Raw genomic sequence first — 16,119 nt, forward strand, 5'->3', positions numbered from 1 at the left:
CTCTGTGGGCTAGGCAGACATGGTAGAAGTCATCATTCAGCCCATCCTTGAACTAGCTGACTAGAATGTCTTCTGGCCAGTCCATGCAACAAGTGAGGTCTTGGAATTTTTTGGTGTATTCAGCCACCGGCTGGTGGCCCTGCTTCACCATTCTGATGCAATTGCGTGCTTTTCAATCTGCTAGTGGAGTGCCATCATGAAACGGTTGACGTTCTGGAGCTCAGGGGCATTTGCATTGTGGAGGATCACAATCCACCATCCACCTAGCTGCTGTCCCCTCCAGGGCCAGGTGACGACGTGATCAGGCCCCCTGGGTTTGGAAATGTGCCAGGAAGAAACCCAATTGTTGTGGGTCTCCATCGTACTTGATGCCCAGGGGTGGTGTTTTCTGCTCCAATTGTGGGGCTCTCATTGGTCCTGAGATGTTTGCAGGGATCAGTGCTATGCACAGTGGGTTTTTCAGGGTGGCAGCTGCCCCACCTGCCCCAGGTATACAATGGCAGGGACTAGGGTGCTGGCTCTGGCTCTGTTGGTTGCTGCAGCTGCTTTGTTTCCTCTGTCTCAGTGGCCCAACTCACCCTGGGCTCTCAGGTTCTCAAAAATCTCCATCACAAAGCACATGATGTTTCTCTTGAGTCACTCGTCCTGGATCGACTCTTCAGCTAGGTCCTCATGATCCTTCCAGTTTGCACTTCCATCCCAATTGCCGGCCACCCCAGGTGAGGGTGACACCTTTGGTTCTTCCATCCCAGCTGTCTTTCTTCCCCACTCTGATCAAACATCTCAGCTTCACTGGGTTCTCCAGGGCAGCAGCTTCTTCGGTAGAGCATCCGGAGGTTGCGTCCAGCTGGATGGTGGTGGTGGTCTCACCTCTGCATTGTCCATCGCCGTGCTCGCTGCCCTGCTCAGACATGGCTTGCAAGGTCTCCTCAGTGGAGCAATGCTTCTCTGGGTTGACCACTTTAGAGATCCTGCTTAATGTAAGGACTAACTGCTCCTCTCTATTCAAGAAAGCAGAACTCTTGAAATGATCGGCATTTCAAAAGGAAACTTTTATTGGCATTTCAAAAGGAAGGTGATAGCAAGACAAAGAAAGCAGGATCTGAGGATTCCTGCGCAATTCTGTTAGGTTAAAAAGATAGAAACCCCTCCCCTCGGTCTGTTGTAGGACAAGCCAATCCACAGGTGTGAAATTGTTTTGAGAACCTCAGGCTGAGAAGGTAATAAGTAGTTCTCAGGCATTGCTTGCTGGAGGCTCCGGTGCTGAGACAAAACAGGTGGCCCTCAATTCAATCCCTCCCCCCTTACATTCCCAGGAAGGTAAATCAAAGTACAGGAAACAGGAAAAAAGTTATAAAGTGAGCAATGCATCCAGGCCCTCCCCATCGGAATGGCAGTATCCTGATATGGATTTATGGGACCTGACAGTTCCCCTGGTTTAGATAAGATGCATGGATTCTGTTGAAATCACTAAGAGGTTTGCATGCAAGATTAGCAAACCAGATAAATCAGGTTCTGGAAACAGTAGAAAGTGAAAAATAGCTAACAACGAGAAGAACGTTTTTGATTTAGAAGGATGCATAAAAGGGAAATAAACCTGAAAATTACAGACCAATAACTTGCTTTCCAACAATATACAAATTACTTAAAGGCATTATTGCAAACCAAATGTATGGATATTTGGAAAACAAGGATTTGCTGCCTGTAGAACAGAAAAGGTGCTGCAAAACTTCATGAGGAAACAAGGACCAACTGATAATTGATAAACTGGTTTTGAAGAATTCAGAGAAAAGAAAAACAAATTTGTTCATGGCCTGAATTGATTATAAGAAAGCATTTGATTCTGTTCCACATAGCTGGATTGAGAAATACTTAGATATTTCTGGAATTAGCAGCAACATCCAGAAATTCCTGAAGACTCCCATGAAACTATGGCAAACTAAGTTGATGGCCTGTGGAGAAGAACTTGATGAAGTTGAAATCAAATGAGGAATCTTCCAAGGTGACTCATTGTCAACTCTGTTATTTGTACTTTTGATGGCACGACTAACAAGCATTTTGAATAAGACAAAAAAGGGTTGAAAATTTCCCATTTACTTTACATGGATGATTTTAAATTGTTTGGAAAAACAAAAGCTGAATTGAGCTCACTCTTGAAAAGCTGGAGGAGTCTAGCAGAGACTTTGAAATGCAATTTGGCATTGACAAATGTGCAACTATTGCTGTTAAGGCAGGAAAAATTGTTGAAAATGATGGATTCAAACCTGACAACAAAGAGTTGATAAAAGCAGTAACAGCAGAAGAAGGGTACAAGTACTTAGGAGTTTTGGAAGCTTCTGACCTGTTGCACAAACAAGTCAAGGAAGCTATTTCAACAAAATACATAAAGCGAGTCTGGAAAATCTTGAAATCAAAGCTCTTCTTCTTCTTCTTGTGCCATGTCCGTCATTGGACGTTGGCGATCATGTTGGCAATCCTATTTTTGTTAATAGCTGTATGAAAAAGTGCTGCTGAGTTTTGTCCAAACCAATCCCTTAGGTTTTGAAGACATGATGTTCTTCTTCTGCCTGGTCCGCGTTTGCCTTCAATTTTTCCCTGGAGGATTAAGTGAAAGATGCTGTATTTTTCTGGGTGTCGCATCACATGTCCAAAATACTCTAACTTTCACTTTTTAATGGCTTTGATGATCAAAGCTCAGTGAAGGAAATATCACAAAGGCAATTAACACCTGGGCAGTGCCTATAATCTGATACTCAGCTGGAATAATTGATTGGACTCAGCTAGAACATGATAACTTAGATCAAAAAACAAGAAAACTATCAACAATGCACCATGCTTTGCACCGAAAAAGTGATATTGATTTATTGTATTTGTCAAGATCTGAGGGTGGCACGGGTCTCTTCAAGGTGAAACTGTGGAAGAGGAAAAAAATGACTACATAAAAAAGGCAAAAGAGCATTTGCTGAAGGAGGTGAACAAGAGAAATTTCTTGAAAACAACAAGACTGAAAGCAGAATTAAAAAAAAAACCAATTAAGCATCGAGTTTCTAACCAGAAAAAAAAAAGCCTATGCACAGTCAATACCTGAAGGACATTGAAGGAAAGGCAAATACAAAGCTAACATGGAGCTGGTTGAGATCAGGGATATTGAAGAAAGAAATGAAGGCTTCATTTTGGCTGCTCAAGAACAAGCCTTAAAGACTAATTTCATGAAAGCAAAAATTCAGTATGTCAGTAACAACAGCAAATGTCACTTATGCAATGAGAAAGATGAAACAGTGGATCATCTTATCAGTGGCTGCAGCAAAATTTCACAGACTGATTATCTACAACATCATGATTGAGTTGCCAAAATCATACTTTGGAAGCTTTGCCAGAGGTTTGGATTTGAATGCAGCAAAAATTACTGGGAACACTAAGTTGGCAAACTTCTTGAAAATAAACAGGTCAAGATCTTGTGGGACTTTTGAATTCAAACACAGATATCTGGCCCACAACATGCTGACATCATTATTGTGGAAAAGAAAAAAGTCTGATTCATTGATATTGCAATACCAGGTTGTTGCAGAAAAATAAAGGAGATGAATTTCGAAATCGAGGAAAGCTTTTATTTTGGCCAAGGTGCATTCTGTTTACATTCTGAACAAAGACCTTGTTTAAGACACGTATCTTTATACTTTTCAGTTAGTAACAAAACAGGAAATGTGAAATAAACCTCCTACGTGCTAGGCTCACCCCTTCCCTTATTCCTTAGGCAGAAAAGCTCCATGTGGTTTAGTTCTGCATTTTAACATGGTACCAGGAAGTTAGTTAATTCTTGTGGTTTAACTTTTTGAACCCAGCAACTATTTCTTTGCCTGCGGTCTGACTTCTTGAACTCTGCAACTTTCTCAAGTCAAAGGGGTCCTTCAGAGATCATCCAGGCTGACGTATTATTTCACTCTTATATCCAATTTCACTTTATGTCCTACTTTAAGGTGATGCATGAATTGAGGAGAAACAGCTAGAAAAAAATAACAAAACATTGTGATTTGCAAATTGAAGTTGAGTGATTATGAAGAAATCAATGGTTGTATCAATAGTAATAGGAGCCCTTGGAGCAATATCCAAAGGGCTGCCTAGATATGTGGAAATTTTAAAGTTATTTAATATTGTGGCTTTGCAAAAAAGCACTCTACCCAGAACGGCCTATATACTCAGACGTTACCTTAAAAGCTCATAAGTTCTTGGTTAGGACTTGAACTGTTAAATTTTTATCAGTCCCAGACTGTGAATGAAATTGAAGACTAAATCTTAAATAATAATAATACCAGTAGTAATAATAATATTATTTAATAGTATTTAATATTTAATAATATTTAGCTAATAAAAGCTAAAACTCAAATTGGCACTCTCTTTATACATGATGTCCTGCCGCAAGCAGTGGCACCAGCGTAATGAGCCACGGGGTATCTTGCTGCAAGCGCCACTGGAGAAATGAGCCACATGACACCCTGTCACAAGCAGTGGTACTGGCACAATGCACCATGTGGTGTTGGGCCTCAAGCGGCCACAGAAGTCATTGTGGCAGTCCTAAGGTAAGCGGGTGTGGTGGGCATGGGGCAGCTCCAGCCCTCATCCCCGCCCTAGCTTAATTTTTACACGTGCCTTGCCTCACCTCGTACAACCACAATGGTGGGATGGAATGGGCAGAGTCTTAACTAGGGCTTATTTTGGGGGTAGGGCTTATATAAGGCACAAACGTAAAAATCATAATTTTCAGGATAGGTCTTATTTTTCGGGAAACATGATATTTCATACTTTTTTTCAGAAGAAAAGTGTTCTGAAAAAAATTACATTTACGTTCTACTCAGTACATGCTGATTATCAATATGTTCAAAATGTTTCACTGCTATATAAGTAGTCCCCAACTTATATTCATTTAGTGACCATTCAAAGTTACAACACTAAAAAATGTGACTTATGACCATTTTCCACACAACTACCTGTATTTGGTGTTATTTCTCTCCTTTTACAAGCATAGGCTTAAATTTTATAATTCTGAATTCCCTCATCTTTGCGGATGAATTAAATCAATGACACTGCTGAATATTTATTAATAATTATTGCTGTAATTTTTATTAGTAGTAATATTAATATCAGTGTACAGTACTTTGGTGGGAATACTGCTTTTTCATTTCATTTTTCATTATATGTTAAAAATTCCTTAGAACTTATGAAAAGTACAAGTACAGTTTACAGGGAACTATTTTTTTTTTCCAAATGGTGGCTTCATGCTATTAGCTGAAGAAAGATTCTGCAATGTTGTCTTTGACATAGTCTGCAGTCTCAAACATCTCCTTTGAGCTTGGCATTGCAGAGACATCCCTGTTCTGGATCAGAAGGAAACAGATAATTTAAAGAGAGCAGATACTCACTTGGCACCTGGCAGCAGCAGTTTACAAAAACATTCTCTTTTCCTTGCCCATTTAAGTACCAAATCATCTCTTTTTCTTAAAATCTGCAACCCTGCAGCTGTGAATTGGCCAATGCTTTTACAGATGTATTAATGTTTGCTTAAATTTCTCCACAAGGGAACAAAGAGGTGGCAAAAGAATTTATTTAAATGATTTTGGATCTTCAAGATCTATTAAGTGTATTTACCTTCCCAGCCTTTCGTTCTTTCTTCTTGTAAATTATACAATTTATATTTTGCAGCTAACCTCAAAGAGGGAGGCTGCTGAATGCATCCGGTAGAAAATGGAAAAGGGCATTGCAAGATTCACCACAATGATCCAAGGTTCAAATCCAAAAACCATTTCTTCCAGGCCATTGTCATACTCAGGGCGGCAACCAAAAGCTTGTGGAATCCAAAGCTATAAAAAAAGAACATTTTTTTTAAAAAAAATCTAGATTAAAAGTTATCTGTGAGATTATACTGGGAACAATATTTTTCAGCTTGATTCATATAATTTAACTAAAAATTCAGTTGCAGAATTCTAAATTTTATTTTGTATTGTGTAATTGTTCACATGGCCATGTAATCTTTGTCCTGGTTTCAAAAAAATTTTCTTAGGTTTAAAATTATACACTGAAAAAACAACAGAACTTAATATTAATTGAACAAAATAAATAATTTTAATAATAGCTATGAGGAGCAAGGGGACTCATTGTACTTCATAAGCCATTGTAGGGCATAACTGACCTTGTCAGACACAGCACCTGGCTTTTTTTCTTTCTTTTTTTTTTTTGGCAACTGCTAATACATGAATTTTTTTCTGGATCAATTACTTCATGATTTCCTAGGACATTCTAAAAACATTTTATTATTAAATGCATTTACATCTCTGACCTTACTATTGTTGCTTTTAATGCTATATCTGATTGGTCTACCAAGGTACCCTCATGCTGTTTTAATGACTTGCCTACAGTAAAATTTAGTTATTTTATCCTAAATGAAATCCAGCATTAGTCTTGCTAGGAACATGTTCCTTGACCTTTATCGTTACAAACTGCCAAGATCCAGCCACCTTAGAAATCCTGCATCCCTATCTCCTATTTTCCATAGAATCACAAACGCAAAGTTGAATGGGACACCAGAAACATCTTGTGCAGAAATCCATCACATCAGCATCCCTCATCTCCAGCCTCCCACCCTACCCCCCCCCCCCAGCATACGAAACTCCATCATTCCGTGAGGCTGGCTCTTTTGCTGGTAAATGGCTGTTACTGTTAATTGGAGTTATGTTCAGTCTTTCATTCACAGTGGCTAAAACTCCCTCGTTCTATTTTTCCCTACTGCAACAACCTACTGCAACAACCAGCTAAGGGGGGGGGACTTTAATCTGGGTCTCCCCATTCCACTATGCAATATTAATAATAATTAAATTATTGATAAAGAGAGGACAAGATTGTTCAGGACATGCTCAGCTTGAAATTTACCAGAACTGGAGCCAAAGAGGGTTTTGAAAATCTTCACACTTTGCTGCTCTTATGAGCAGACCTAGGAAGGATGATTACATCCATGTTCTTATTTCTTTTCTTATGAACAGGTTTGCTTATTTTGTAGACCTGTTAGAACTGCAGTAATCACTTTTTGTAGAGAAAAATGTCACTGTCTCAAAAAATGTTTCTTTCTTTACCAGTCTTCAGCCTTTGAAAGCATGTGTGGGGGCGGGGGCGGGGGCAGTACTGTATAGAATATAGAATGGTATATATTTTAATCCGCTACTTAGAGAATTTATAGTCTCTTGAATGAAAGGACTGAACTGACTATTCCCAATATTTGTTCTTTTTTATAATGGTATACCATACACATTTGTAGGATGACTCAGGGCTTGATGCGTTCCCCTTTCCTTTTTAGTACTGGGCGAGTATCTGTTCGGGGTTGATATCATCAGTACATTTATATCTCCATCGTAGCTTGTACAGGTGAAGTTACTGATATATTGACCTCATGTTTAGATCTGTTTGCCCCCCCCCCAGGTCAGGGACATTATTGGTCTTGGAGGGGGCTTCACTTGCCCAGTCAAGATTGATGTGCAACTTGGGGGTCCTTCTGGATTCATATAGCAACTGCTTGAAGAACAGGTGGCAGCTGTGGTCAGGAGGGCCTTTGCTAAGGTTCATCTGGTGTGACAGTTGCACCTTTTCTTTCACCAGGTGGCCCTTCAGATCTAATCTTTATTTCTTTACATAATCTTTAATTATGGTCTAATCACATAGATTACTGCAATGTGTGTTTACATGCAGATGCTCTTGAAAACCATCCAAAAACTACAGCTAGTACAAAATGCAGCAATGTAAGCAATAATTGGAAATATATTTTAAAATATATTTTAGCTACCATACGGAAACCGAGAGATGTAGGTTTAATCCTTCAATCTCTTCTTAAATATAGAGATAAATCTGATTAAATTTATTTATAATGGTTTCTTTTAATATAATTTAATAGCACAGCTCATATTAGCCTTGTCACTAATATTCTCCTTCCCTAAACAGGGAGCAAATCACTGAAGACAGTTCTTCTTCTGGACATTAGTTCATAGTTTCCGTTCATTAAATAAATGAGATGTGCCATTACCCATCAACTCAGCTACTATCAGGAGAGTATCAAAGCAGTGAAAATGTTGGACTGACCAAACTCCGACTTTCTAGCACTCCCCTTCCCACAATGGACATACCTTGGTGGAATCTCAATCCAACTCACAATGCCACAGAAGAAAATATACAAGAGGGAATGTAATATAAATTACTTAAAGGCTCTGGTTATTTATTTGGATAAAAATCTAACAAATAAAATATAACAATAAACATACATCGAACCTGGAGAAATTTTCTTCCAAGCTTGCATGTTTTCCTGTTCTGAAGTCATCTCTGTCACTTGAGTTGCAAAACTCCAGAGAACATTGTATTGCAAAACTCTAAAGAACACTGGATGAACTCTGTCAGGCACAAGCAACCAAAACCACTTGTGAATGGACTCAAGCAGAAGCTTTGCTGTTAGTCACCTATGTTATAAGAATTTCACTAGACTAATTGCATTCCCTTGGAATTGGGCAAATAAGGTTTCAACAATTCTGGGGGAAGTCAGCCTTATGCTGCTTTCTGCAGTGAAAAGACTCTAAATTTAAGAGCGGGCTTAATACCTCCCTCAGTCTAGCTGGACATTCCACCACAATTTTGCTGCTGTCATCTAATAGTCCTTCAGATTTCTGCAGTCCAGATGTGATGACTTCCAATGGAAGACCAAACTACTTTCTAAACAGAATACTTCTTTACAGCCATTTCTGAATGTACTTCCAAGCCTTCAACTGATTAGTAATCCTTCAAAAACTGTTTTGTTTCTAAAATGCAGTGCCTTGGAAGAATTGATGAGCCATAGCAAAAATCTCAGCTAACTAGAAAATCATATTGAATTATAGGGATGTTTACTATGGTGCACTGATTTTGGCTTTAATAACATTTAATCTGTTTTTCTAATTGGTACATAAAAATTTAATGTGTCTAGAAGTTAATTAGCATAATTTGTAATTCAACTGTAATTTGTAATTCAGCAAAGTTTAGTAAAAGTTGAAAATGTTGATTTAAAACATATCAGTCAGCTGGTTAATATGGTATGGTTAGTTAACCCCTAGTGCAGTGATGGCGAACCTTTTTGGCGTTACATACCAAAAGTCCGAACACACAAATGTTGTTGCGCTCACGCTTGCCAGCACCCATAATGCAATGCGCTCCCCCATTTGCGCATCTGCGCACAATCCCCGCTACCCGTGCATGCACCCCCCCTCACACTGCACATACACACATTCACCCTGCACTGCGCATGCGCACACACCCCGCACATGCACCCCCAATTTTTCCAAGAGGACTGGCGCACCTTTTACCAGAGGACAACCAGGTACAGGCCCGTTCACTGGAGAGACAGCTGTTACCTGGCCGGCGGCAGCGCTCTTGGCCCCACCACCTCAGCAGCGCCATTTGCTGACCAGGGAAGCTCCGAATGCATGGCTTTGCCTGGGCTCCTCCCCGCTGGGAGCCACAGGCCAAGCAGGTGTGGCTGAAGGTGCTTTGGTGGACCAGCAGCTGGTGAGGGCAGGATGGTGGCTGCCTGTGCAGATGACCCCGAGACGCTGCTCTTGGCTCGCTCCACCAATCACGCAGGTTCCCTGGGCTGTGGGCATTGATGCGCTGTCTCTGGTGTCCCTCCTGCGCAGCCTCAGCTGCAGGGGTAAGGGCAAGAGTGACTGGCCAGCTCAGGGACAAAGGACAGAATTTGTTGGCTGGGCGGCTGGTTGCCCTGCCAGCTGCTCCTTCCCCGGCATTGGCTTGGCCGGCGGCACAGCAGTGGGCGTGGCAGGGGTTGGACAACGGGCCCAACTGCAAACGGCATGGCACCCCCACCCGCCGCCTGCCAAGCCAAGATGAGCCGGGCTCTCCGGCTGCCGCAGGGGGAGGTGGCGCCCCCCACACCAATGCCGGGAAAGGGGCAGCTGTTGCTCTTCTGGGGTGGTACGGCTGTGCACAGGATGCCCACAGCCCAGGGGACCTGTGCGGCTGGTGGAGTGAGCCAAGAGGGGCATCTCGGCCCCACTTTGATGGCGGCAATGGGGTCATCCACACAGGCAGTCCACCACTATCCCGCCCTCACCAGCTGCTGGTCCACCAAAGCCCCGCCAGCTGCACCTGCTCAGCCTGCAGCTCCCAGTGGGGAGGAGCCCAGCCAAAACCACGCATGGCGCTGCTGAGATGGTGGGGCCAAGAGTGCTGCCATTAGTTGGGGAACAGTGATTCCCAGCGAGAAGGAGCCCAGGCAAGGCAGCATGTTCGGAGCTTCACCGGCTGGTGCATGGTGCTTCCAAGGTGACAGGGCCAAGAGCGCTGCTGCTGGCTGGAGAACAGCGGCTCCCAGTGGGGAGGAGCCCAGGCCACGGGGTCATCTGCACAGTCAGCCCACCACCACCACTCCGCCTTCACCAGCTGCTGGTCCACCGGTGCTCCAGACCACCTGGGGCCATGCAAGAAGCCCGTGCGGGCAGGGAGGAAGGGAAGCCCCAGCTTACCTTGCTCCACTCCCTTAGGAAGTGACCGCCAGGATCCGTTCTCTGCATCCTTTGGCATGTGCGCCTGTTGCTGGTCTTCGTGCGCGCATGCATACCAGAAACCAGTCCAGCTGGATGGTGTGCATGCGCACTCTAGAAAAAGGAAGATCATCATCCAGCATGTGCAATGGGCGGCTGCTCTTCCGGTTTCCAGCATACCCATGCACATGAAAACCAGCTGGCTGGTGCACCAGAACCCAGAAGAGCAACGGGTGATGGCTCCGCGTGCCTGGAGAAATGGCTCTGCGTCCCACTTCTGGCACACATGCCATAGGTTCGCCATCACTGCCCTAATGCCTATAGATGATAATAAAAGAGATAAAATCTTCCTTTGGGGAGAGCATATAATAGTATGCTGCCCAGAACTGTTTTCATTTTGTAATTTTAGAACATTCTTGCTTCTCAATTCTTGTCCCTTTTGAAAATGATGCTTGGTTGCTGGTTTGTGAGTAGAAACTGAAGTGTTTTTTTTTTTATTACACTAATTTGGCTATCTTTGTTGGTTGAAGAGCAGGGTACAAACAGTTAACCAGTTCAATATTTGCTTACTCTTTGGAAGATAAAAGGACCAAGGACAAACTGTCCAACAGTTCATCAGGCCTCCAGTGGTTGTGATCATACAGCTGCTTGACAAGTTACATGGGTAGGAAGAATTTCATCTTCTGATTTCTGCTTAATATTAACTTCTGCTGAAGTTAATGTTAAAGGCAAAACACATTGAGGGCAATTGTCCCGCTACAGAAATAAATTACATTATTTTAAATACTTACTGAGAGATTACACAAGAACAAAAATACAGCAATATTCTTCAAGATACTTCTTTTGTTGTTGACAGAGAAGTTTCTCAGTGTGAATGAAAAATCTGGAGAGGATGGAGGGACTGGAATCTTGCTCTGATTGATGTTTCCATGGAAAGCACAACTGGAATTGTTCTCAGATGGATAACTATTTCCATAAAATGTGGATGACAATTTTCCATTTGTTCCATTATAGATTTCTTTGTAGGAAGCTACAGGGGAGAGATTGCTTCCACTAGACACTGTTAATATTCGCAGAGTTTTAATGTCATCATTACTCTTGTCATTCTCACGATGTATAGATTCAACTATGAAGAGGTTCTGAATATATTTCTCAATGATAACAAGTACAGAATAGGGCAAACTGAACCATGTATATGCTGGATGGGACCGAGCACAGATAATTGCAAGAATAGAACCCCAAGAAAGAAGCCAGGAACCTGAGGCTGTCCCCACCAAGAGGTCTGCATCAAGTTTTCTAGCTGGATTTTTAGAAATATCTAGTGAATTGTCTTCAAGTCTATAGATTAGAATCGCCACAATGCCTGCTGCACACATGAGTGCCAGTACTGTGATGGCATACAAATAAAACATAATAAGTGCTAGTTCACTCTTTAATTTTGAACGCCCAATCTGAATAAGATACACAACTACAACTACTATTGTTGTAATAAATACTACTAGACCTAAGATGCTGCCTATTGCTGTGCCCTGAAACTTGAATGGCATCTTATGTGGCTGTAGGTATTCAACTTTACGCCCAATGTTTTTCCAGACCACGTACAGCATTGTGGATGCTAAAATGTGATATTCAATATTGAAGGGGTATAAATAATATATTCCTTGGGAAAATATGGAACAGAGGGTGCTGTAGGTACAGTTGCAAAGAGGTGTATGATCATCCAGCTCTATGCAGAAAGAAAAGAAAAAGAGAATTAAAGCATTTATTAATTTTAAAGGAATTCCTATCTAAAAATTCCTAAAACAGGATAGAAATACTGTTATATTTTAGCATAATATATTATGAACTTATACAGGCAGTCATCAACTTACAACAGTTCATTTAATGACATTTAATGACTGTTCAAAGTTACAACTGCATTGAAAAAAGTGACTTTTGATCATTTTTCACTTATGACCATTGCAGCATCCCCATGGTCACATGATCAAAATTCATGGCAACTGACTCATAGTTATAACAGTTACAGTGTCCTGAGATCATGTGATCCCTTTTTGTGACCTTTTAACAATCAAAGTCAATGGGGAAGTCAGATTCATTTAACAATCATGTTAAGTGGTTAACTTAATAACTGCAGTGATTCACATAACAACTCTGGCAAGAAATGTCATAAAATAAGAAACTCACTTAACAACTCAACAAAATTCAAATTTAGCAACAGAAATTTTCGGCTAAATTGTGGTCGTGAGTCGAGGACTACCTGTACTATAAGTACAGTACTATAGTACTTATTATTACAGGTAGTAATTTGTCAAAGACAAATAATATTCATATTTTAAATAAGATATGACAAGTCTCTTAAAGTGATATTTTTTTCCAAATTTCCAAATTTGTATGCTAAGCTGTGACAAAAAGTTAAAAGAATTGGAAGGGACCTCATAGGTCTTCCAGTGTCAGGATCTCCATTGTCGCCCTGGTGCCTTGCTGGCATCCTGCCATCAAAGGGGAAGGGAGGGAGGAGGAATTTGGGGCAATCTACACCTGTGTATCAAATGATGGGAAATGGGGAGGGGGAGCTGACATGTGAAGACAGAAGCTATTTGTACCGGTTACTGTGGGCATCTTCAAGGCTCCTTGCCCTGGGTGTGAAATTTCAGCAGCCTGAACAACCCAGAGCTTCCCAGAATATCACAACGATCCAAGATTGGGTGGCAACGGACTGGACATTGGCGGGGGGAGGGTTGGGGAACGTTGGGTTTGGCTCTTTGTATCAGTGAGTAGGAACTTCGGATTCTGCCTCACTTTCCTGCAACCAACATCTTTAGTAAAAGTTATTTTCATTTCAATCAATTGGAGTCGAGAGTCTGCTTTCCTAAATGATTGGGGGCAGGTCTGACATTAAGCAGAATCTGCAATTTTGGCCAACCTGGAGAAGATATTACCTCTACTGTGGGGACCATACATACAATGTCAACTAAAAGTAGCAACCAGGAAGAAATTGAAACCAGGGAGAGGTGTCATTGAGGCCACCTCTTGGAGCACTGGATCTTTCTGAGTGGCATGGGGAGGATGACCCGCTGAGGCCCCAATAGTCCCTAGGACTTGGAAGAAAAGAGAAGTCAGTAGAGAAACCTAAAAACTCTTCACCTGGTCCAACAAAAATTCTGGTGGTTGAAGATGAAGGCCAACATGGAGGACTATGTAAGGAGTTGTGCCACCTGCACCAAAATGAAGATTAGACTAGGGAAACCTCCTAGACTCCTCCAACAAGTGGCTAACCCTAGCCAACCATAGGAGGAGATCACCATGGACTTTATAGTCAAACTCCCAGAGAATGGGGGGAAGCAGATTTATCGGCTGCACGGAGTGCCCCACCAGGTGATATCAGATGTGGGGATCCAGTTCACCACCAAATTCTGGAGGGAGTTCCTGAAATTTGTCAGATCGACTCAGCGGCTTAGCTTGGCTTTTCATCTGAGCACGAACGGAGCCACAAAATGGAAGAACGCAATGGTGGAACAATACATAAGGTTGGATCTGCTGTCTTTCGTAGAAGTGGCTTACAACAACGCCATGCATAACAGCACCAGATTAACCCCCTTTCAGGTCACCAGTGGCATGGACTTTGTTCCCATGCCTGAGCTGCCAAGAGAGCCACCCTCCTCCAGGACTCTAGCAGAATGGATGGAGTCATTAAAGAAGGGCTGGGAGGACATTAAGAAAGTGCTGGTGGAAGCCACGGAAGCATACAAAAAACAAGCTGACAAACACTGGTCTCTCCAGCACCCTTCTCTGTGGAAGATCGAGTTTACCTATCAATCAAATACATTCAATTGAAATTACCCATTTCTTAGGGCCTTTTCTGATAGTGAAAGTAATTAACCCAGTGACAGTTCAGCTTAACCTCCCACGCATACTAGGGAAAGTGCATACAGTCTTTCACTGACAGTCTGCTGAAGCCCACAGTCAGTTCAAGATTGAGACCACAGACCTGACCAGCACCCAAGCCCATAGTGATGCAAGGGGAGACCCATTACGAGGTTAAGAGAATTTTAGACTTTAGATTATACAGGAGTCAATTGCAATATTTAGTTCATTGGAAAGGATACCCTTTGTCTGAGGCTACCTGGGATGTAAGGGCAGATAGATTAATAAAGCAATTTCATGATAAATTCCCTGATAAGCTAAAGGGTCCTCCTAGGCGGGGGGGGGGGGAGAAGTGGTTAGGGAATGACTGAATTAACCTCCTATGTTCCTCTCGTTCCAAGACACGATCATCGGTTGAGGGGGGGCAGCCTGTCAGCCTTGGAGGCCACCTTTTCTTTTGGATCTTCAGGGCTGCCACACTTAGTTTCTGGGAAACTGGGAGGGGGGTTTGCATGGACCTGGTAGAAGTATTTAGCCATAACAACATTCTTTTCTCTGAGAGTCAAGGACGTTCAGCCTGCACCTGGAATGGAGTGACTGGGAGGCATCTCCAGTTGGGACGGTGGATTGATTAGACCATGTGATGGACATGTGGGTGCAGGGGAAGGAACTTCGACATTCCTTTGGGTGGGGAAAACCCGGGAGATTTCAGATTTGGGTTTTCCCAGATGTGCCAATATGACATCTCTAATAAAATGGAACTTTGAGGAACTGCTGGCCTTGGAGTGTTCATTGGTTGGGGTTGTTACTTGGAACTCTGACAGAAACTTTGCACTCCCCAGTTATATGCTAAACTTTCTAAATGTGAGTTCCATCAAAGCAAAATTGACTACTTAGGATACTGCATAACAAAGGGATTGAAATTGACCCCAAAAAAGTCTGTGCAGTACTGGACTGGGCTCCACCCCACACTAGAAAGCAACTGCAGAACTTTTTGGGATTCACAAACTTCTAGGCAATAAATCCCCTGCACACATTGCCAGCCCATCACAAACTTGCTAGAAACAAAAAGAGGGGGTATGCCCAAGCCCAGCAGATGAAATCAAAACTCCTAAAACCAGAAGGCTGTCGATTTTGAAACGGATCAGGCCTGTTGCAGCCATCTTTCTATTTTTAAGGTTGCCACACAGTATGGGAGGGGGGGACAGACTTGGAATGCAGACCAGACAAAAAACCTACTATCCCATGGGAACCAAGGTCATCCCAACAGGTGCTGGTGAGAGATTGGAAGATGTTACTAAGGAGAAGACAGAACACCTAATTGGACAATGTGACCTGTGACAATGAGGAAGGGAGTTATCTATTCTTTAATTATACTGAAAATGCGGGAAATAGCCAGAGCTGTTTTTTTTTTTACCATTCGTGCCGAAATGATGTACTCAATAAAATGATTCTTTGAGAAAAGTGCAAATTTCAGAGTGCTGAATTGGTTGGGTTCATTAGTTGGAACTTGACATTAAACCAGCTCTTCATCTCAAGCTTTAATTAGCAAATAATTCCTCCGGCATCCTGAGACCCGGCCACCTACCCGATCATCCTCAGGAGGATGGAAAAGACTCAGGGAAGATTAGATTTGATTAACAGTTGGAAGGGACCTTGTAAGTCATCTAGTCCAACCCTCTCACCCAAGCAGGAG

At 42.3% G+C, this 16,119-nt stretch overlaps 1 protein-coding gene across 4 annotated transcripts in view; it reads right to left on the reverse strand.

Annotated features, from left to right (window-relative positions):
- Positions 1-3,586: 3,586 nt before the first annotated feature.
- Positions 3,587-16,119, reverse strand: part of OTOP1 (otopetrin 1) — a 79,196-nt gene continuing 66,663 nt past the window's right edge. For 2 of the 4 annotated variants that reach the window (XM_087875266.1, XM_034432904.3), the window contains exons 5-7: positions 11,351-12,285; positions 5,644-5,855; positions 3,587-4,003 (exon numbers count right to left, since the gene is read on the reverse strand). In XM_087875266.1, coding sequence (XP_087731392.1) covers positions 5,685-5,855; positions 11,351-12,285 — 1,106 coding nt within the window. In that variant the 3' untranslated portion in view covers positions 3,587-4,003; positions 5,644-5,684. Of the gene's footprint in view, positions 4,004-5,091; positions 5,373-5,643; positions 5,856-8,297; positions 8,424-11,350; positions 12,286-16,119 lie in introns of those variants that run through there. The other 2 variants (XR_015729244.1, XM_034432905.3) reach the window with 2 other exon arrangements.

This window comes from Pantherophis guttatus, chromosome 8, assembly GCF_059756535.1.
Source record: "Pantherophis guttatus breed Tessera chromosome 8, ASM5975653v1, whole genome shotgun sequence".
Lineage (NCBI taxonomy): Eukaryota > Metazoa > Chordata > Lepidosauria > Squamata > Colubridae > Pantherophis > Pantherophis guttatus.